This window comes from Chlamydotis macqueenii, chromosome 5 (genome assembly GCF_036417535.1).
Source record: "Chlamydotis macqueenii isolate bChlMac1 chromosome 5, bChlMac1.mat, whole genome shotgun sequence".
Lineage (NCBI taxonomy): Eukaryota > Metazoa > Chordata > Aves > Otidiformes > Otididae > Chlamydotis > Chlamydotis macqueenii.
This window is the reverse complement of record NC_141560.1, coordinates 5,476,853-5,498,333: the sequence shown is the minus strand read 5'-3', so window position 1 is coordinate 5,498,333 and position 21,481 is coordinate 5,476,853. Positions and strand designations below refer to the sequence as shown.

At 39.3% G+C, this 21,481-nt stretch overlaps 1 protein-coding gene and 1 long non-coding RNA gene across 4 annotated transcripts in view; one reads left to right on the top strand and one right to left on the bottom strand.

The window, feature by feature from the left end:
• LOC147600436 (uncharacterized) overlaps nucleotides 1-21,481 on the top strand; it is a 759,986-nt gene that overhangs the window by 528,248 nt on the left and 210,257 nt on the right. The window lies entirely within an intron of this gene.
• KIAA0586 (KIAA0586 ortholog) overlaps nucleotides 1-21,481 on the bottom strand; it is a 76,095-nt gene that overhangs the window by 29,564 nt on the left and 25,050 nt on the right. For 2 of the 3 annotated variants that reach the window (XM_086747982.1, XM_086747984.1), the window contains 11 exons: nucleotides 21,023-21,103; nucleotides 14,475-14,671; nucleotides 14,151-14,269; nucleotides 13,377-13,555; nucleotides 9,625-9,784; nucleotides 8,807-9,032; nucleotides 8,020-8,267; nucleotides 7,445-7,521; nucleotides 5,824-5,958; nucleotides 3,244-3,424; nucleotides 10-149 (listed from right to left, as the gene is read on the bottom strand). In XM_086747982.1, the coding sequence (XP_086604108.1) occupies nucleotides 10-149; nucleotides 3,244-3,424; nucleotides 5,824-5,958; nucleotides 7,445-7,521; nucleotides 8,020-8,267; nucleotides 8,807-9,032; nucleotides 9,625-9,784; nucleotides 13,377-13,555; nucleotides 14,151-14,269; nucleotides 14,475-14,671; nucleotides 21,023-21,103 (1,743 nt within the window). The remainder of the gene's footprint in view (nucleotides 1-9; nucleotides 150-3,243; nucleotides 3,425-5,823; nucleotides 5,959-7,444; nucleotides 7,522-8,019; nucleotides 8,268-8,806; nucleotides 9,033-9,624; nucleotides 9,785-13,376; nucleotides 13,556-14,150; nucleotides 14,270-14,474; nucleotides 14,672-21,022; nucleotides 21,104-21,481) is intronic. The other variant, XM_086747983.1, reaches the window with a different exon arrangement.

Here is a 21,481-nt window from a genome sequence, read left to right as displayed (position 1 = left end):
TGAGTTTACCTGGGACAGATCGTCTGAGAGAGATGTCACTCTGCAGCTTGGTTGGGCTGCTTGCAGCACAGCATCTGAAACTGGTTGCGATTCCAATTCAGCCATAAGCATTGGACCACGACTTGTATCTGGACCTCCAAGAATTTCTGCTGAGAGAGAAAAATAAAGAGAAAAAAATTCCTTGATGAGCTGCAGAAGTTTTCTCCCAGTCAACTCATGTGGAAGTATGCAGAATCTTTCAAGATGCAACAATGGGACGTGTAATATTGAAGAGAATTATTTCCTCCTTACATGGCTCATTGTATATCCTTTAAATTGCTCTTGTGGGGAAAAAAGAAAGAAGAAATACATGTCTGTGCAAATTGAAAAAAAAATAAATCCGTTTTACTACCATGGCAAGCATTTACGATAGCTTCAAAGCTGTACAGTTCATCACACCATTATATGCTTAATGAGCTTTATCACACATATTGGAAAGAGATTGGAAAGGTTTCATCATGAAAATGCTTCACTGTTGTGTGAATGAAAAGAAACCTGTATATAGTCCTTTTTAAAGGGATATTTTGCTAGATAATCCAGCATTTATCGTGCTTTTGCAGCCTGCAAGTGTGTAAAGCATCTTTACTAACAATGTACTGACAGCTCATGAACTAACTTTAGCCTTCTGCTATCACACAGAGCCAAAGAATGAATTTTAAGCCTAATTAACTATAATTATTGCTTAATTAACTGTAATTATTGTTCACTTTAAGGCTACATGTGCCACATTTTATTTGCATGTTGGTTTTTACAACCATGACTTAAAGCACTGAAAACAAGGGTTTATAAACGGAAGACTGATCATCAAGATGCTGTTATATCCCTACATAAGCAACACCACCTTCATCCTACAAACAGACAGACATCATGTTTCCACAATACAAATAAAAACCGGTCACAAAACTGAAGGTATGCATAGACACACAATCCCCAGAATTCTTCCAGATATATCTGTGAGTGACTCGTTCTGACAGAGAAACGGGGTATCCAGGCAAGGTTATATGGACAGAAATATACACGTTGAAATATATGAACTTTTACATCCATTGGTGTAATAATTATTTAGTTTTACCCCTAAAATTAATTCTGAAATAAAATGATGGACTTGCATTGTAATTGTGGAAATAGCACTTTGTCCTGACTTGCAATAGACTGAAGGACACGCAATCTCACCTACCAGTGGACAGATACAAAAGATCTGGGAGAAAAGTGGAAATAATCTCGGATCATTCCTTCTCAGCTTCCACCTCCCCGCCAAGAACAGATTGTTTCCTATTTAGTGTTGACTTTGCTATCAAGAAGACTTGGAAACAAGATTTTGTGGGGGTTTTTTTGATATGAAAGCACTCTTGTCTTGAAAGTAGATCCTAGCTTTTATACAACGTTGTTTCCTTAGCAATGTCAATGAATACTGTGCTGTGTCTTCAGAGGTGGGGAGGGAGGGAGGGAAGCTAAATTAAAAATCATCAGAATGCAACAGAACTCAGTCTGGGATTATTACAGATTATGTAAAAGCACAGGGCATTCCCCTGTGGTAGTCAGTCCACCTGCCTCTTCTCAAAAAAATACTACAACAGAAACAATTATTACAAGATTCAGAGAGATGAGCATTAAAATAGTATAGAGAAACATACTGCTTCTAGATTATCATCACATGCAGAAGCTGGTTTTGAAAAGTGTTAGGTATTTACAGGACAGAAAAAGGGCATTCTAAATTAAATTAAATAATTTTTTAAAATAGATAAGGAGGAGATACAAACATGTTAAGCCAGATACAATCTGGGTAAGAAGGAAATATCCTTAGTTGGCAGGTTCTCCCATTAACACACATCTTCTAACTCTCTAGATGGTCCTGAGCACTGTTAGAGACTTAGGGCAGATTGATCTATATCATTAAATAATTCCTAAATCACTGCGTTCTTACTGCTGACTGTCCTCTAACAACACAGTGTTAAACAAGTGACTTGGAGAAATGTCTTATACCAGGGAGCCTAATATAACCAATCTCCAAACAACACTCAACAAACTACTTTCAAGTAAAAGTTTGATGATATATAACGTACCAGAATGTATTTTCAAGGCTGACAGTGGTGTAGCTGGTCCAAAACATTAGGAAGCAGCTATCTTAAAAAGCTTACTCTCTATAAAACCAGTTCAAATGTGAATTAGTTCAATATTAAGCAAATTAAGCACATACTCTTATTTCTCCGAGATTATCTTTGCCACATGTTGAACACATTGAATTTCTATTCACTTCCTACTGGTCAAGGGTTGATAAAGTGAGATATGCTTCTCTTGTCAAATTCATAAATAAGAGCATTAAAAGGACAGAAAACCAGCTGTTCGATCACTTCAGTTTACACAACTTTTGATGAATCAGTGCAACAACATTTGTGTTATAACAGTTTAATAATTATTTCAGATTAGCTTAATCACATTTAAAACCACAGTCGACAAAACAAAGAGTTTCTACATGCTTGCAGCAGTTTAGTTAAGCAAGTATAGAAGCACATTTTCTGATAAAAATAGAGAAACAGATTGAAAAAACAAGGGAAAGGAAGGATGGGCCATTACTTACAGCACTAGTTTCAATTGAAAAGAAATAAATTAATTTCACTGCTTTACCATAGCAACTTATCCCTGCACTACTTTGCACAAGCTACTATGTATCTGCCTCAGCTACTCATCTGAGAAAAAAAGAATTTCCATATTGTTATAGGAATATATGAAGCTAAAATATATTGCTGATTGTGAGACACTGCAGTCTTCACCTTGATGGAGTGATAAGAACAACAAGGAGGAGCGCTGTGTATGAGGATAGAGAGAAGTTGAAATGCCGGTGTTAATACCTGTCCTATGGAGACTGACTTGAAGAATGGCCAAACTAAGTGGTTTTGAGAACTCAATTTGACTTAAAAGAACAAAATACATACTTTACAAGTTAATTTTTGTATAGGCAAGTGGGTACTTGGCATGATTTTTGTTCAAACTGTAGAATATTACAGACAAAGAAGAGCGAAGGCATGGCTTGAATTAAATTCAGTTCTCAGAATAGGAATGCTGATCATTTTGTTGCAGTAACTGCCTGTAAATTTTTAATATTGGATTTTGAACATACTCACTGAAATGATTTCAGACACTGTTACAGAAAAAACTCAGAAACCACATCAACATCACAGAGAAGAAATAACAGGCTAATGGTACCTCCAATTTGGGCAAGCTGCCCTGGTGATGGAGAACGGAAACCCTGGTGTGGTCTGTTAGCAGAAGTTGGAGCAGTCGGATGGTCCATATAAACTGAGTGTCCCGTTAGGATCCTCTCAGCTGCTCTGGTCAGCCTCGGTCTTTGACCTTCACTGAGCTCCCCAACGCTATCATCAGAATCCTACACAGAAGAGCAACATTAGAACAGTAGGTATAAAAAAATCTAATGTATTTCTTCCAAAACTAGGCACTGTTATCTGATTACATTGATCCTTACAGCACACATAAACTTAAGTCTATACTATTAGCATTGAATAAAGAAAACTGAAACTGAAGAGGTATCATGTAACTGGGTTTGAAAGCAAGATCTACATTTATTGGTACTGGACAGAAAAGAACCACTTACAGTCAAAGAACATCACTTATTTTGTTAGCAGTGTACCAATATGATCAAAATCTAAGTTACATTTTTAGCACATGAAGTCTTTAATGTTACACATGTAGCCGTTGTTGATTCCCTGACCTTGTAACACTAAAGGTATTGACTCTCTTATACAGCATGTCAGCTAAAAAGTTCAATTTTTAAGTGGGTTTGGATGGCATTTATAATAGGGATAGTTCTCTGGGTTCTGACTTTCAAAGCTGCAGAGAAAAACCAGTTTGCTTCAATGCAGCAAAACAGGCTGAATACACACACACGTGTGCACAGTATCATCCTAAGGCAATATTAGAACATCTGGGAGAATAATCTTTTTCTTACAAACGAGAAGATATGCCTGCACACACCTTGCCAGAATTTGGGGGGCAGTTTATTAGTGTCTTGTATGAACAGACTGAGCAGTCCGTGACTACGGGAAAGGGAAAAGGCAAATTAGAGCTGCGTTTGTAACTGGCGGTGCTGATGAGAAAATGTCACTACAATTACAGTCAGACTCAGAGCTGACACTGTAGAAAGCTCTTCACTAAGTACACCCACCAGAGCTCATTAAGCAAAATAAAGACAGACAAAGGAATGGTTAAGGAGATGAGTGAAGTTAGTAATTATTTAGGCTAAACTGAAACAGACAGAAGGAAAAAACTGCACATACATCAATAAAATCATTAAAAGCAAGATCTGCCATAATAGTGTTCATGAACCATATTGCAGCATTCAAAGTTCACTTCCTTCAAACATTCCTCCAGCTATGTCAGTTAAAATAGACGCCCAGTCCAAACTACTATTTTCCACATAGAAAATACTTAGATGAGTGACAAAAAAATTACTTTTGTCTTTTGTGAAACAGGTAGTTATATTTTTCTGTTACTCTGTTTTTTCTGCCAACTGAATACCAATATTCTGAAGTTTTGTTCCAAGATCAGTGTCAACAGCTTGTGCAAAAGTGCATGTAAAGATCTGCTGAGTTATTCTTCATACCTCCCTAAAACACTGCTATGGCTGTTAAGTGCAGTGAACTTTGACAAGACAAATCTGGTGCACTGGAACAGTCACATACACACCTTGAAAACTAGATATGTGTGACATTATGTACAGCTAACTTGTTTGTAACAACACTTAACCTTCATTGTTTGTAAAAATTTTAACGTGAGAACACAGCCAACAGAAGTGGGATCACTTCCAGCCGGGAAAGAAGTGTCTGAACTGTATGTCACAGAATTATCACAGAATCATTATCAAGATTGGAAAAGACCTTTTGGATGATCTTTTGATCATCCAGTCCAACCATCACCAATACTTCTCAGCTAAATCATATCCCTCAACACAACATCCAAACGTTTCTTGAACACCCCCATGGTCGGTGACTCCACCACCTCCCTGGGTAGTGCATTCCAGTGCCTGACTACCCTTTCCGAGAAGTAATATTTCCTAATGTCCAGCCTGAATCTCCCCTGGCGCAGCTTGAAACCATTGCCTCTAGTTCTATCGCTGTCTACACGAGAGAAAAGGCCGACCCCTAGCTCACTACAACCTCCCTTCAGGAAGTTATAGAGGGCGATAAGGTCTCCCCTGAGCCTCCTCTTCTCCAGACTGAACAATCCCAGCTCCCTCAGCCGCTCCTCATAAGGCCTGTGCTCCAGACCCCTCACCAGCTTCGTAGCCCTCCTCTGAACACGTTCCAGGGCCTCAATGTCTTTCTTGCAGTGAGGGGCCCAAAACTGAACACAGTACTCGAGGTGCGGCCTCACCAGTGCCGAGTACAGGGGGACAATTACCTCCCTGTTCCTGCTAGTAACACTGTTTTTGATGCAAGCCAGGATGCCGTTGGCCTTCTTGGCCACCCGGGCACACTGTCGGCTCATGCTCAGCCGAGCATCAATCAGTACCCCCAGGTCCGTTTCCTCCACACAGTCCTCCAGCCACTCCGCCCCAAGCCTATAGCGCTGCCTGGGGTTGTTGTGGCCGAAGTGCAGGACTCGGCATCTGGTCTTGTTGAACCTCATCCCATTGGCTTCAGCCCAGCTCTCCAGCCAAACTGTTCTATAGCCAACAGCAAGGATAAGCCTGAAATATTTTATCTACTTTTAAATAGGAAAGTATCACTTCAAAACTACTGTATTAGAAGGAAAAGGACTGTAAGCTACCTCCAAATGGTACATTCCTTCTTGTGCAGCAACAGGCGCTTGATTTAATTTGGCTAAAAGAGTCAGGACAGGATCCTTGCAATAGCCTTTATCCAGTCTTCTCACCACTTGTCCTTCACTGGGAGGATCATAATCCTAAAACAAAGAAACAAAATTCACAAAATACATGATCCAAAACTAGTTTTTGTAGGAACTTGAATCATTCTTACTTTAGCTCACAATTAAGCCTTTTTATTTTACAGTAAGTTGTTACAGTTTCCACACTGAGAACTTGTCATGAAAATTTAGTCATTTAAAAATAAGCAAACTGCCAACACACTTCTTTCTCCTTTTATTCACAGATGTGCAGTCTTTATTTGATACATAAGACTGCAATACTCAGAGAAGAACAAGGTCCTTTAGGCCTCCAAAGTTCAGGGAAACAGTTTAATCCTCACACATACTGGTCGCCTGCAGTGATGTGGCTGCAGAGCTGCCCTCACCAGCAAAGATTTAGCTTCCTCAGCCAAAAAGCCTAGTTTGAGGATGGAGGAATACTGGAAAGAGTTATGACCCAGATGACAAAGAGAGGGAAGAACATCTCAGCAAGGACGTTTTCTGACTTGATCAAGAGAACTTTAATTTAGGTTCACCTGATAACAGAGTCTTAACCCCAGAGTTTAAGAGAGGAAGTGTGGCAGACAGAGGAGGCATCTAAAAGGAAGCCCACAAAAGGAACTTTTACAAGCTTGATCAACAGGGAAAGGATTCTCCTCCAGTGCCTACATATTCACATGGCAACATCTGGACAATAGACAGAAAGATCTGCAAGTTCACTGCACAGTCTCACAACTATAACATGAATGAAATTATGGATATTAGAAGGGAAAGTAGGCACAGGCAAAGTATGGCCATGTATGGGTTGAAATGTTTAGGAAGGATAGGCAGGGAGAAGAAAAGAGGACTCCTACTCTAGGACATTTAAACTTATAGAATCATAGAGTCATGGAATGGTTAGGGTTGGAAGGGACCTGCAAGGAGCAGGGACATCTCCAACCAGATCAGGTTGCTCAGAGCCTCATCCAACCTGGCCTTGAACGCTTCCAGGGATGGGGCATTACTGAGGTTGGAAGGGACCTCTGGAGATTGTTTAGTCCAACCCAACTGCTCAAGGCAGCACCTCTTCCAGTGTTTGGCCACTCCCACAGTAAGAATATTTCTTATATTTAAAAGCAATTTCCTGAATTTCAATCTCTCTCCACTGCCTCCTGTCTTTCACTGAGTACCACTTGGAACAGCCTAGCTCTGTCTTTGTTACTTCTTTCCATTGGTAAGATCCCCCCCAGGAGCTTTCTCTTCTCCAGGCTAAACAATCCAAGCTCTCTCAGTATGACAGATGCACCAAGCCCTTCATAATTTTTGTAGTCCTTTGGCAGACTCACTCAGACTATTAGTTTGTATAATGTGTGGGGTTTTTTTTCCTTTGGAGGTCTGAAATTCTAACGTACTTTGTAAGTGTACAGTTTAAAAGTGTAAATTTAAGAAGTTTATAAGTGAAAATGCTTAAAGCCCATCCAATTTATCAAGATGCTCACGGTAGAATACCACACTAACTCCGCTTCTGTCTGAAATGTTTCCTTACCATTTCAATGGCATCTTGTAAGGTACTGGTTAAGCTCTCAGTGAGGTTTGGAAGAGACAGTCCTCCTTCTGCTACAGCTGAAAAATATTTTAAGTTACAAATACTAAAAAAACATGCAAGTTATATGAAAGAAAGCCAAGGCCACATTCTTTAATAATTGCAACACAGTGCTTTAGTAAAGTTGGAAATTCCTGCTGCCGGATGTGTATTATAAAGACATTTTCAGCTTCCCAGAAAATCGCTCTTACACTTTGCTTTGAATAAAAACTTAGTACTAACTACCACATGGTACTTGTGCAAGACAGTCTCGATTACTTTCCAAGTTGATCTTATGACAAAAGAGGAGATTTAAATCTTTTTCGTTAGTAAGCAGAAGCATTTTCTTCAGAGACAAGAAAAAGAGCAGTGAGATCTGTTAAGTCGAAAACCATGAACTGAAAGTTAAGGACTGGGTTAATGCTTGCAGTTTTATCAGAAAATGTATTAAATGTAACTTCAGTAGACTGGAAGAGAAGTTTATAAAGAAAAAAAATTAATCCAAATTCTAATTTCAACAAATTTGTCTAGTTAGTTACCTCTCTCAGCCAGCACCTGTCCATAGCTGAAGAGTACCTCCCCTTCTGAGATGGGTCTGTCAGCAGTTTCTGTTTCTGTTTCTGTGAGGGTAAGGCTGCTTTCCTGCGTGGACTGCCCAGAACTAACTGTAGGCACAGGTGATGGAACCTGGGGATTGCAGGGAAGCGATTCGAAGGGCCTCGCCGACGACTGCTGAGGTGGTAAAATCAAGGCCTCTGGTTCCTCGTCATTAGCCACTGACATCTCACTGTAATGTAAGAATATGCACTATGAATATGCCCAAAGGCATGGAACAATACAGACCAAAGTCATAAATCAATACTGAAAAGAAATCAATTGCAAGTATTTTTTCAAATGAAAGTGCACAGCATTTTACAGAATAGTCTGAGAATCAACATGGTTAAAAAACATTAATGAGTTTCTGGTTATAACTCAAGATTACCATGTGTACTCCCACTGAGGTCATAGAAAAAATAAAATGCTAATAATACAATATTTCATTATCATTACATTTATTACTGGCAGGTGTAACAACACAAGTTTACCAAGTACAATGTTCAGCAGAATGATGAATAAGGACTGATAAATCCTCAGAAAGGTCCTGATTTCACGTTTTTCTCGAAATAAAAGTCAAGCAATTCAAGAAAAGAATCCTGGCTTATCTCAACATCTCCTGATGTATTCATTAAGCATTTATTTCTACTGACTTTTTGAGGATATATGTAGAAAGAATATACATATTCTTTTTTTAAGAAATTAGAAAAACGTGCAGCCTGTTCAACTCACACAGCCTTGGGATGGAACGGTTCTTCAGTTAAAGGACTGGGTTTCTCCTCTTCCAGAGGAAGTTCTGCATCATCCCATGGGTTTTGAGGCTTTGGACTTTCTATTTTTGCAGCTTCAGGGATCCATTCTGAGGCAGGAGGGCTTGGTGTGGTTGTTCTAGGAGGCGTATTGACAGGGGTAACCACAGGTGTGCCAACACGACTAGCGGCAGCTGGAATCTCAACTCCTGCACGTGTGAAGTCAAATTTCAGATCAGAAAGGAAAACAGGAAGTAAATCTCAGACAGAAAGCTAGTGAGCTCTACTAAGTACTTGTAGTTTTTGTGATACTTTTTGATAGTTACAGAGACAAGACTAGACTGAAACTAGTTTCTTTTAAGTACAATGTTGGCATCTGAAGGAGCTAGAATAAAAGCTCAGTTGCTTACTTCCTTTAATAAGGGGGACTGCTCTACATTTCACAAACTAAGCTGCTTTACTTGGAGAGTGTAAATTTGGCTTAATTAACATTAGAAACACAGGAAGGAGCAAAAGAGAGATACTTTTCTGATGTGAAAAAGCGTGGGGGGCTGGGGCAGGTGGAAATCACATAGACCTTAGAAATGTGCACAAAGTTTGAAAATAGAACTGTTACCAAATAAAAGACGTTTGCTCTTTATACGAATTAGCCCAGAATTTTTCTACTACATATGTTTCCATTTGAATTATAGCCTCAAGAATATTTATCCTGAGACATAACGTGTCTTTGAAGGAGAAAATTAAAGGTAGTAGATTAAAGCATATTTGCTACTTATAAACTTCAATTATTATTTTCATTACCTGTTTCTTTAATTTTCTCATGTTCACGAACATCCCCACTCATTTCTGTAGGAGATAGAGAAGACTCTGGAGTTTTGACTGGAGGCAATTCTTTTTCTGAAGGCGGCGTTTGTGGTGGGGTAGCCTGGGGTGTTGGCAATGGAGTAGGCACAAGAGACTCCTGAGGGAAAGAAAAAATCGTAACCACAGTTATTATCTCAATGCAAAATTCCTGTCTTCCAAGTATCCCCAGAGATAGCTGAGGAAGAGAGAGAAAGGCAGGTTATCACAGAACAGGATCAGTTGTTGATTTAACTCCTCCTTCCAAACATAAAGTTGCACCAGGCTAAATGGTATACCTGGAAAAAAATAAATTACAAAAGAGTAAATTATGGATTAGAATGATTACATTTGGAAATTATTATGTATAGAATAGACTAGACTATTTAAATTGGATGGGACCTACAACAATCATCTAGTCCAACTGCCTGAGCAACTCAGGGCTGACCAAAAGTTAAAGCACGTTGTTAAGGGCATTGTCCAAATCCCTCTTAAACACTGACAGGTTTGGGTCATCGATCACCTCTCTAGGAAGCCTGTTCCAGTGTTTGATCACCCCCTCGGTAAAGAAATGTCCACTAATGTCCACTCTAAATATGAATTATATGGTTACATGAATTTTAATAAAGCATTTGATAAAATGTTAAGAAAGAAAATATTTTTGACATGGATAAAATTGTGTTAGTATGATAATTTTATGGTAAGAGAATCAGCTAAAGAGAAGATTACAAACAAAGCAATAGCCAAGACAGTGAAGCACTAAAATAAGCACAGACACAGTTGTGATGAGGTGGGTTGACCCTGACTGGACACCAGGTGCCCACCAGGGCAGCTCTGTCACTCCCCTTCACAGCTGAACAGGGAAGAGAAAATATAATGAAAGGCTCATGGGTCAAGATAAGGGCAGGGAGAGATCATTCACCAACTACTGTCATGGCCAAAACCAGACTCAACTTGGGGAAATTAGTTTAATTTATTCCAAATCAAACCAGAGTAGAATAATGAGAAATAAAAACTAAATCTTAAAACACCTTCCCCTACCTCTCCCTTCTTCTCAGGCTTAACTTTACTCCCTAATTGTCTACCTCCTCCCTGGAAAGTGGCACAGGGGGACAGGGAACGGGGATTGCAGCCAGTTCATCACACATTGTCTGTGACACTTCTCCCTCCTTGGGGGACGACTCTTCACACACTTCCCCTGCTCTAGCACAGGGTCCCTCCTATGGGAGACAGTTCTCCACAAACTTCTCTAGCGTGAGTCCTTCCCACAGGCTGCAGTTCACAGTTCTTCACGAACTGCTCCAGTGTGGGTCCCTTCCACGGGGTGCAGTCCTTCAGGAACAGACTGCTCCAGCATGTTCCCACACAGGGTCACAAGTCCTGCCAGCAAACCTGCTCCACTGTGGGCTCCTCTCTACGTGGGGCCACAGGTCCTGCCAGAAGCCTGCTTCAGTGTGGGCCTCCCACGGGCCACAGTGTCCTTCGGGTGCATCCACCCAGTCTGATGTGGGTCCTCCACAGGCTGCAGGTGGATCTCTGCGCCTCCATGGACATCCATGGGCTGCAGGGGGACAGCCTGCTCCACCATGGGCTGCACCACAGGCTGCAGGGGAATCTCTGCTCTGGCGCCTAGAGCTCCTCCTCCTCCTCCTTCACTGACTTTGGTGTCTGCAGAGTTGTTTCTCTTACGTATTCTCACTCCTCTCTCCGGCTGCAGTTGCTGTTGTGCAACAACATCTTCCCCTTCTTAAAAACATTATCACAGAGGTGCTACCACTGTCGCTGATGGGTTTGGCCTTGGCCAGCAGCAGGTCCATCTTGGAGCTGGCTGGTGTTCGCTCTGTCAGACATGGGGGAAGCTTCTCACAGAAGCACCCCTGTAGCCCCACTGCTGCCAAAACCTTGCCATGCAAATACAGATGTTCCTCAAAAAATGATAGCGATGGAGGAACATGTGACAAGCAAGTATGATGGCTATCATTTAGCCTGCTATGGAGGAAACTGATGGACCTTTCCAGGTTTTTGCCAGCCCTGTTCTCTGACACTTTGTAAAGTAAACAAGACAGTCAGGCTAAAGGAAAGCTTCCAGGCTAGTTTCTGAAAAATAAACCCTCAGACTGATGATGTGATTAAAAACTCTTACAGGAAGTAGAACATGCTAACACTTTTGGCAGCTCACACACAACTGCATGACATCATGAACACCGACGAACTCCGTAACTGGGTAGCTGAAGTTCTAGACAGGAAACTTCACAGTAAGAAGGGCTAGATCAAGAACGCATAATCTACGCATTCAAGAACTTCTACTATAAGCTGAGCAGAAATGGAAAAAGGAGAAGAAAGAAAATGTACAAGTTATCTAAAGGATAACTGTTAGCCATATATGTAGAAAGACTTTAAAAAACCCATAATTATCTACCTGAGATTCCAATAAAGGTGGGAGAGTATCACTAATATAGCATAAATTAGTAACGAAATCCCATCTTGAATACTAGATTATTATTTAAAATGTCTAGCATATTACTGTCAAGACCAATCTAAATTGGAAAATATAAAAGTGCTGCCCATCAGCAAGAATCAAAAGATGGCACACATGCAGACAATTGCTTTACTTAATCTTGAAGGCCAAAAAGTACAAAACTAATCCTTGTAAGTCCGCAAATGAATATCTATAGCAAGGAGAAAACAACCATTTCAGCCTAAGGACATTTCAGTTTAAGCTGGTACAGAAACAAGAAGGCTTAAGAGGGCGATTAGTAAATGTCCAATGGGTATTAGAAGAGGTTTCTAAACATCAGAAGAACAAGCTACAAAGCAGAGTCCTTTTTAACATCACATCCTCCTCAACCTGTAATGGATTGGGGAAGAGCTCTTTAGAGGCAGGATGGCTGTATTTAAGCCTACAGCAGTGAAATGATTACTTTTGACTACGGAATATCTGTTGGTCACTTACAGCAGGCACTAGGTGGTATTTCAGTCTATATGCACTGTAGCAAAATAGAATAATTGATCTCACTTTCCACAAAGCTTTGAATAGTCAGATTTCTAAGTGCAGCAATTTCCACAAAGACATTATACAACACTAGATTGTAGCATAGGTTATGAAAATAAGAGCCAGCTGTCACTGGATTATCAAAATGAACAGAGAAAATTATCCTATATTACAGGAAGTTCTACTAATCGTTTAAGCGGTTACTGAAAATTACTGAACTCAAAACTTAAAGAATTAATACTCATTTCCACAGACATTAAAGAATGGCTGCAAGCCCGTAAGACCAAAAATAATATGACTCTCAGTTTCTATTTCTTCTTTTATGAAGAAATTAGTTTCTTCATATTTCATTTCTTCACAAGAAAGTAGTGTAGCTATTTTTGTTGAAAGTAACACGAGCTATCTTTTGACAACATGAAATGAAGTACCAAGTCTTTCCCTTAAAAATCAGTTTTGTGCTCAGCCTTGAAGTAAATAAATAAATACAGCATGTTGCATGCAGCACAAATGAATTAATTTTTTTTCTTTTCAAACTTAAGTAGATTTAATCTTGTTGCTTGCCTGAGTATAATAAGAAATAATCAAAAAATGCAAATCACGCACATTCATTTCATCAGTCGTCTTCTGTCATCTTTGTCTTGCACATAGTTGAACCATCATGCCACGAAGAAATTATCCCCTAGAACTTCAGTAGGAAAGCTTAAATAAAATGGACTCTCACCATCGTTGCACTTGGAAGAACATTTGCAGCAGGAACTGCTTTCTGAGACTGCTTGTTACCCAGCATGGTCGCAATTGTCTCACTGAGAGCTTCATTTACAAAATGACGTATCATTCCTGAGTCCACAGGCACGCCAGCATTGATAAAGAGTTGAAATCCTCCACCACCTGCAACTTCAACTGAAAACAAAGAAACACAAAGCACACATCCAGGTCTCACTTCTTAAAATGCATGTACTGTATTGCAGCCACTCATTCTATCTTCCGTGGACTTTTAAACATTCCTTTGCAAAAAGTGATTTTTTTATTTTACAGATAAAGAAAAAACAACAGAGAAGCAATTCAGGATCACAAAAAAAGGCAGCAGCAAAGGCAGTGACATCATAGCAGAAATGCACTTGTCTCCCATTCTCACATGTTCATAAGGGAGGTAATTTTTGACATATCTATTAATAAAAGAAAGGCAAACAAATGTTCACGCTTAGCAAAACACCATAGGGAGTCAAAATCTGATTTAGATGGCCAATAACAGATGTCAATTGGCACAGTGGTATATTTTATATATTCTTTTTCTTCTTTTAGATAATTTATTTCAATGGCCTTCCAATGCTTGCTCTGTCTGACCATAAATTAAGGCATGCACTTTGGCATATTATAGTTCCACTCGTTCAGCATTGTCCACTCTTAGGCTCAGGTAACAGCTACCTACACAGCCTGTTAAAATTAACTGAAAATGGAGATAACCCATCTGCTGAGAACAGTAACTCCCACTTACCAATGTCAGAGGCTACAGTCTCACTGTCTTCACTCTCGGAGGTGCTAACACTGGGCACTGTTTCTTTCTGAACTGGGTACATCTCACTGATAATTTTTGCCATTACTTCTTGCTCCACCCTAGCAGAATAAAATCTGTTTAACTATCAGCAAACACCAAGACACCAAAAAGTATACAAAGAGCATTCTTGACACAAAATGCAGGGCAGCTCAAAGGAAAAAGGAGAACACAAGGGAAAGCAGGAGAAGAAAGGGAAGTTATTCCTATGGAGTCATTCTTTCTCTCATATATATTCTCTTGCCACTTCGTTATACTGCAACTCACCAATTTATCAATCTGTTTTCTATAGTTTCTCTCCTTTGAATCAGTTCATCCAAAACATCAGAAGATTGCTGAGGAGCAGAAGCCACTGGAGGAAACAAAGGACCACTGTATTTTGGCGAGGCAACTTTAAACTGTCCATTAAGCTCCAGAACAGGCTCAAAGAAATCTGGAATTTCATTCCTCTCTTCTTCCTGATCCTAATAAATAAGTAGTAAATTAAGTTACGGCGCATTTCTGGAAGGCAATGTTATTGAGGTTACAGTCAGATTTTTTTTCTTTTAGAAACATTTGTAGATGTGTCACGGCACACAAAACCACATTCTCCCTTCTTAGTACGTTGTAGTTAATTGGTACAATTCTAAACTTAGCAAATCATAAATCTGTAGAGGTATAAAGCTTTAGGAACTGCTAAGTAAAACATGATTTGGCTCGTATTTCCTGCCTGCACCGCACAGGGCAGAGAGCCAATGGTAACGCTAATACTTGAGAAATTTACTTGTGACATAAGTCAGGTTTCTTTAATATACACTCCAGAAATGCTCCTCCTTTAAACAAAAAGGGTTAGGAAACTTTCTACAGTTACTTGTTGGGTTAGGTTGTTTGGTTTGGGTTTGTTTGTTTGTTTTTAATGAAACTTTTACTTTAAAGTCTCCTGTTTGAAAAGATACATTCGCAAGAGGTAACAAGCATGTAGTCAGTAAAAACTCTAATAAATTTGGCAACATTGAAGACTAGATATTAACCGTTTACACGTATGTTACATGTATGTTTACACTTTCACTAACTTCAGCAGCCGAAAATTAAAAGGTATACCTGGGTAATCAATTCACAAGATCCCCACAGCCACTTTGAATGTAAGCTTAATGTGCTATTTCTAAAAGTTATGGAAGTTCCTCAGTGTGCGTTATAACGTTTGACTGTTTCCAAAGATGCCACCCTTCTTTTCCCTCCTGAGCACAGAAACAGCATTAAGTTCCAAAAAGCAGTCACCAACCCGTATCACAATGTAACACTTCAGAAATGTCTCCTGATGGATAAGAAGCTGCATCCTTCACTCATAATATTAAAAACAAATGTCTCTAATAGTAACATGATTCTCCAAGAAAATCTGGCATGCCAGAAAGAGATGAAGAGCTGAGCCCTAAATTACCAGTGAGAAGCATATGATGCTGCATAAAAGAGCTCACTGTAAGTCTACATTTACTAAGATTAATCTCCAACACAGTGAAAGGAGAAAAAAAGTCTTCCTTTCCCTCATATAAATTAAATTTACTTTGAATCCATAAGGTTAAAAAAAGGCTATATATCTCCTATGAATAAAAGAACAAATTACTAAAAGTAGAAAGAACAGAGAGTGGAAAAAAATACAGTAACATTTTCCTGTCTTCTTCCTCAACCTAGCACTCGTATTTCTCTCCTACCTTAATAACACCTTAAAACTGAAAAGTTAGATAGGTCCATGATGGGTATTGTAACAAACAGCTACTGTGGAGCGGGATCTTTCTGGATCTTTAAGTAGTAAGAATTCTTCAAAGAAAAGTTGTAACTTACAAAACAGGCAAAACAGAATATGTACACTCGGGTGACAAACAAAGATCTCTAAACCATTCTGGGCATGGAAATAAGACAGTAAAGTTAAACTCAAACCGGCACGGGATGCCTTACAGGCTGAGAAGCCATTCATTCTATTAAGATGTATGTATTCATAACCAGAATTCATTCTGACAGCAAATGTAAAGATGTCTTTGTCTAGCGTTTCATTATGCATTTTCTTCTGACTTCATCACTCCATAAATTTTCTTTGATGTTGCCTATTTAATACAATCTTTTCTGAAAGTATGCAAAATACAAACATCTGGATTAAATAAACTAAGTACATACAATAAATCTTACATATAGTTAGTAACTTCTGACAAACTTCTGCAGTTCTCCTGCATTTCTAAATTATGTGCAAAAATTATTTTATATTTAATAGTGCGCAAATCCAAAGAAAATTCCTTTCATTTTGGAGTGATAAATATATCTCTGCTGAAATAAAAAATAATATGATACTCAGTATTTAATTATATAGATTGAACTTGCACATATATCACTTTGTAGACCAATCCTGAATAATCTGCACTCCATTCTGCATTTTAGCTCCTTGGAGACTGCTGAAAATATCTATCATGACTCTCAATCAAAATATGGCATAAATTAGAAAGTCTTTCAGATATGATTGGAATATTAATCATTGTACTTTATAATAAAGTATCAAGCCGAAATTCTATTTCCCAAATTACATTCAGATACTTTAAAAGATGTTTGAAATGATTAGGTGGTATAGATTAATTTTGTTCCATCACCAAACATGTATATGCATAGTCTTTTATTAAAGCCAGCCAAAATTTAGTCATGGATTTCTTCTTGACAGATTTCTAAAGCAATTTTCACAAGCAAGGTCAGGCTGCACTGCAGGTGCCACCTGTGATTTTTGTCTGCAGAGTTATACATGTAAAAAAAAAAAAAATCACTGCCCCCAAGAGCATCTACGGGAAAGCGGGGCTGAGGAAAATACGTTTACTCTGGTCTCTGCAGGTTACGTATTTTGTGGCAGCATTCAAAATGCAAGCAAAAATTCTGAGAAACAAGTCCCCCCCGTGCAATTAGGGCATGTTCAGAGAGAGCAAAAAGCATCTCTAGTCTTAAATCCTGATAAGTTTGTTAAAGGCACCGCAGGATGTGGGTGCTCATAAGAGCTGGAGAGTGGACTCAGCAAATCTGAGAGTCTGTTCTGGGCTCAAGTCAGCAAGTTTCTCACTCTGGAATAAGGCAGGGTCCATGCAAGGGCCGGCCTTACAAAAACTTTCCTGCGCAGAAAGTCTGAACCTACTTTGTTGTAGGTGTAACCATTGCTCAGAACTAAAGAAGTGTGTAAATTAAAGTTGCAATAGCCTTTTTCTGCTTTATTCCACATGTGGATTTTCTTACTGTGAAATAAGAGTAACTAATCCAACTATTGTGGAAGATGGAGCTCTGGATATTTGAACATTAGACAGCAAGGCTGCAATGGGAGGACAAGGCACATCTCCTCCTCCTGTGGCAGAGCTGGTGTTCTACAAATTGGGATACGTTGCGTTAGTTCACAAATCTTAAACCAAATTACTGTTAGGTGATGTGATTAAAGGTTTGTCTCCACTCACACAAGGGAGCACAGAGGAGCGATGACAGGTGGGAGAACCCAGATAACCTAAGATGACAACCAAGCACTCCAACTCAGCTACTCCCAGGGCTATCACAGGCGAGGGCTCAGCCCCAGAGTCCAGGAGTGAAACCCAGCAAGATAAGCCTACGGGAAGACTCTCCATAGCACCTTTCCTGAGGCTGAGCAGGTGCATTTGGATGAGAAGATGACACAATGACTTAGCATGGGATGCAAGGAAGAGTATTTTGGGATGGTACAACACTTTTTATGCGGTGTTTATGGGGAGGAACCAGAGGTGTGGAAAGGGAAGGACCAAGGTAGTTTGGAGAGGTACAGGTGTGGGAAAATGGAAGAATGAAAGGATAAAAGCAGCTGGCTGCATGTAAACAAGTGGCTGGTCAGCACGCCTGCCTGGCCTTGCCCTGAGCCTGATCAGCCAGACTGTCCTGTCTCCTCACTGAACACTATTTCCAACCATTTTCCTGAGCTTTCAGGGACTTGTGCGTCCAAGTGCCAGAGCTGGAGAGGGCAAGGATCCAAGGCCAGGTAGCAGGTAGATTGAGTGTCTAACATCAGAAGGACGTGGACCTGTTAGAGCAAGTCCAGAGGAGGCCACGAAGATGATGAGAGGGCTGGAGCTCCTCTCCTGTGAGGACACGCTGAGAGAGTTGGGGCTGTTCAGCCTGAAGAAGAGGAGGCTCTGGGGAGACCTTAGAGTGGCCTTCCAGTACCTAAAGGGAGCCTACAGGAAAGATGGGGAGAAACTCTTCAGCAGGGCCTATTGTGATAGCACGAGGGGTAATGGTTTTAAAATAGAGGGAGGTAGATTCAGACTGGATATCAGGAAAAAATTTTTTACAGTGAGGGTGGTGGAACACTGTCCCAGGTTGCCCAGAGAGGTGGTGGATGCCCCATCCCTGGAAACATTCAAGGCCAGGTTGGACGGGGCTCTGAGCAACCTGATCTGGTTGGAGATGTCCCTGCTCCTTGCAGGGGGGTTGGACTGGATGGCCTTGAAAGGTCCCTTCCAACTCAAACCATTCTGTGATTCTATACCAAAGGGATCCAAACTGCGTGTGTGTATGCCTGTGTACATACATGTATACACACACAAGCACATGTGTATCGCAGACCTCCATCTTAACCTGCCAGAGAGGGGAACAGGATCAGCACGTTGGTGCTGTTTGAGTGCTGATCTGTGCAGCCACTCACACACATGTATGTATATGTTTATTGCATACATGTGTTTGCGTGAGTGCCTACTGGCAATACACGCTCAGCCTCACTACTGGCTGGACCTGGGAGCAGGCAGCTGCAGCAGCCTTGCCTCTGTTGGGCTACCAATGCTAACAAACAGCATTTCATCTCCTGAGCATCTCTTTAATAAGTCATCTTCTCACAGAAAAGGTAATAATACAGTTCCTAGGAAAAGGAAATGCATGGAACAGGGTCCTGAGGCCTTTTTGCAATATCCACCAGGGAAGAAAAAACAACAGAAAAAAAAGAAAAGGTAAAAAAAAAAATATTTTACATAGATACTTATTCTCTTCAGTTATAATAGAATAAAGGTTTTATAATAAAAGGAGTGCGGGGGAAGATAACAAAAAGCTATTTTCCTGTCTAGCATTTTATGCATATTTTTCATGAATCTGAAGTCTCTTTTGTAACAATAACTTTGCTTTCTTTTGATGTCTTAAATACCCCTTCCACTCCAGAGGTTGATTTTATGCTTCCACATTGTGTTTGCCTTGCACATTTTTAAGAACATTGTCTGTGTGGTCATAGGCCAAACATATGTTTCACTTGGAACATTTTTTGGTATTGTGGTTAAAATACATGCCATTGCCAAAAATAAAAGATAAAAGCAATCCAGGAGAAAAATGAGAAAAGAAAAGATGAATAACTATTATTCACATATAAATAATTTAACACTGCAGCACTTCTTTTGTTAGCCCATAAACTGATTTCTTAAATAGGTTCCCTATTTAGTTTCATAAAATAAATCTATTTTTGTGCAAATAGAAGAAAGTTGTCCAAATAGATTTAACTCCTCCCTTCCAATAACATAAGGTAATTTTGAAACCAAAAATGAATAAAGCATTTCTCCACTTTTGATAGCTAAATCACCCCTTTAAGACTGTTTTAACTAACTGATAATGTTAAATGATTAATTCATTTTAAAAATAAATCTACCATACTGACTCTGTAGGCTACACAGTTAATATGATGTTCACTCTAATCCTGGGATCAGGAGCCCACAGAACAGGTAAAAAGAATATATTTTCAGGCACATTTTGATATGCACACAGCAAGTCTAGCTAAGTAGAAAGAAGCTTGAGGAAAAAGAACTTCAAGAGAAATACTAGTCAGCAACAGTAATTTCTAGCTCCTGGTATTTTCTGAGTTCTAAATGCAGCAAGAGATGGAAGCTGCCACCTTCCACAGAGGCCAGCTACTCAACAGCTGGGTGGCAGCACCTTGCTTCCTTCAAAAGTTTTGAATTTTTTGAATTCTTTTCCCAGCTACCATTGAGTTTCTGCTTCTGCTTTTAATCCGGAGAAGTGAAATACAGCCTGGATCACCAAACCTGAGCACTTGTCAGCCCCTACTGTGACTGAAAACAGCTAACTGAAAAAAGGACCTGCTACCTAAACAAATTAAACTGTAAAAGACTATCCCAAATAAACCCATGTTATCATAATCCAGAAACGATGTTCTTAAACATGCACAGACACACTAAACAAGGCATCCAGCAAAATAAAAATTTGGTAAACTCTTAATGGGATCCATGAGACGAGTTGTACACGTTATACGCATATACTCACATACACTGTTTGTTATTTTTTATTTAAAGTTGCATAATGATTAACTGAAATGAGATATTACGCTGAAGTATTTTAGGACCTCAAAAGCATACGCAAATTGCTCCATATTGAAATTTTCTAAAAGGGAACCCTCAAAAAATACTTTCACACTTTAAAAGATAGGTCACCTTACTTAAAATCTGTAAGAGCATCTTACATGTGCATGACATTTAGAGCTTGAAATTGTGAAATCTAAGTGCTAGAATCACTGCTTATTTTAGAGGACTCTTCTTATTTCTAGTGGATTCTAACACATCCGAATAAAAGCTAATTTTAATTTCTAATTGTAATTCTTCAAAGGTCCTTTACTTACTAACACACAGTAATTTCTGATATTGTTTACAGCATTGTAAACAGTTCAGTATTGCTCACAACCTGTATCTTTAAAGTTGCTAGTAAAGCAAACAAGTTTTCTATGTTGTGTTTCCAGTTAGAACAGAACAATACAAAAGAAATATAAAAACCTTTAAAAGGAAAGGACACCTTTGCAATATAATTACCTGCACAACATCAGTAACACCAATGAAATTAGTTCCCGGAAAATTTGCGTCTTCCTCCTCACTATGTACATCTTCTGGAGTCTTATAAAGACAGATTGAAATTGTTAGGTATTTCATATCGGGGGAGAAAAAATGCATTAGTAGAAAAACTTCAGGATAAGAATGTAACTAAATCATCACTCCCTGTCAATAGCCTAAATCCAGAAAAAAATGCTTTACCCACCTTAAAATTTAGGAAAAAGTTATTTGTATAACATAAGGAGAGATTATTAGAACTTTTTCTTGTATTCTGACAACTAAAGGAATACCTCAACATCAAAAGTTCTAGGGCAATACTTGTAACTTATTAAAAAAAAAAAAAAACAGATTTCTAAAGCGTTATTTAATAATATAATTTTAAAATAATAATCACTATTTTAGTCCGCGGTCTCTGTCTTATTCAGTGAATACCTTGACCAC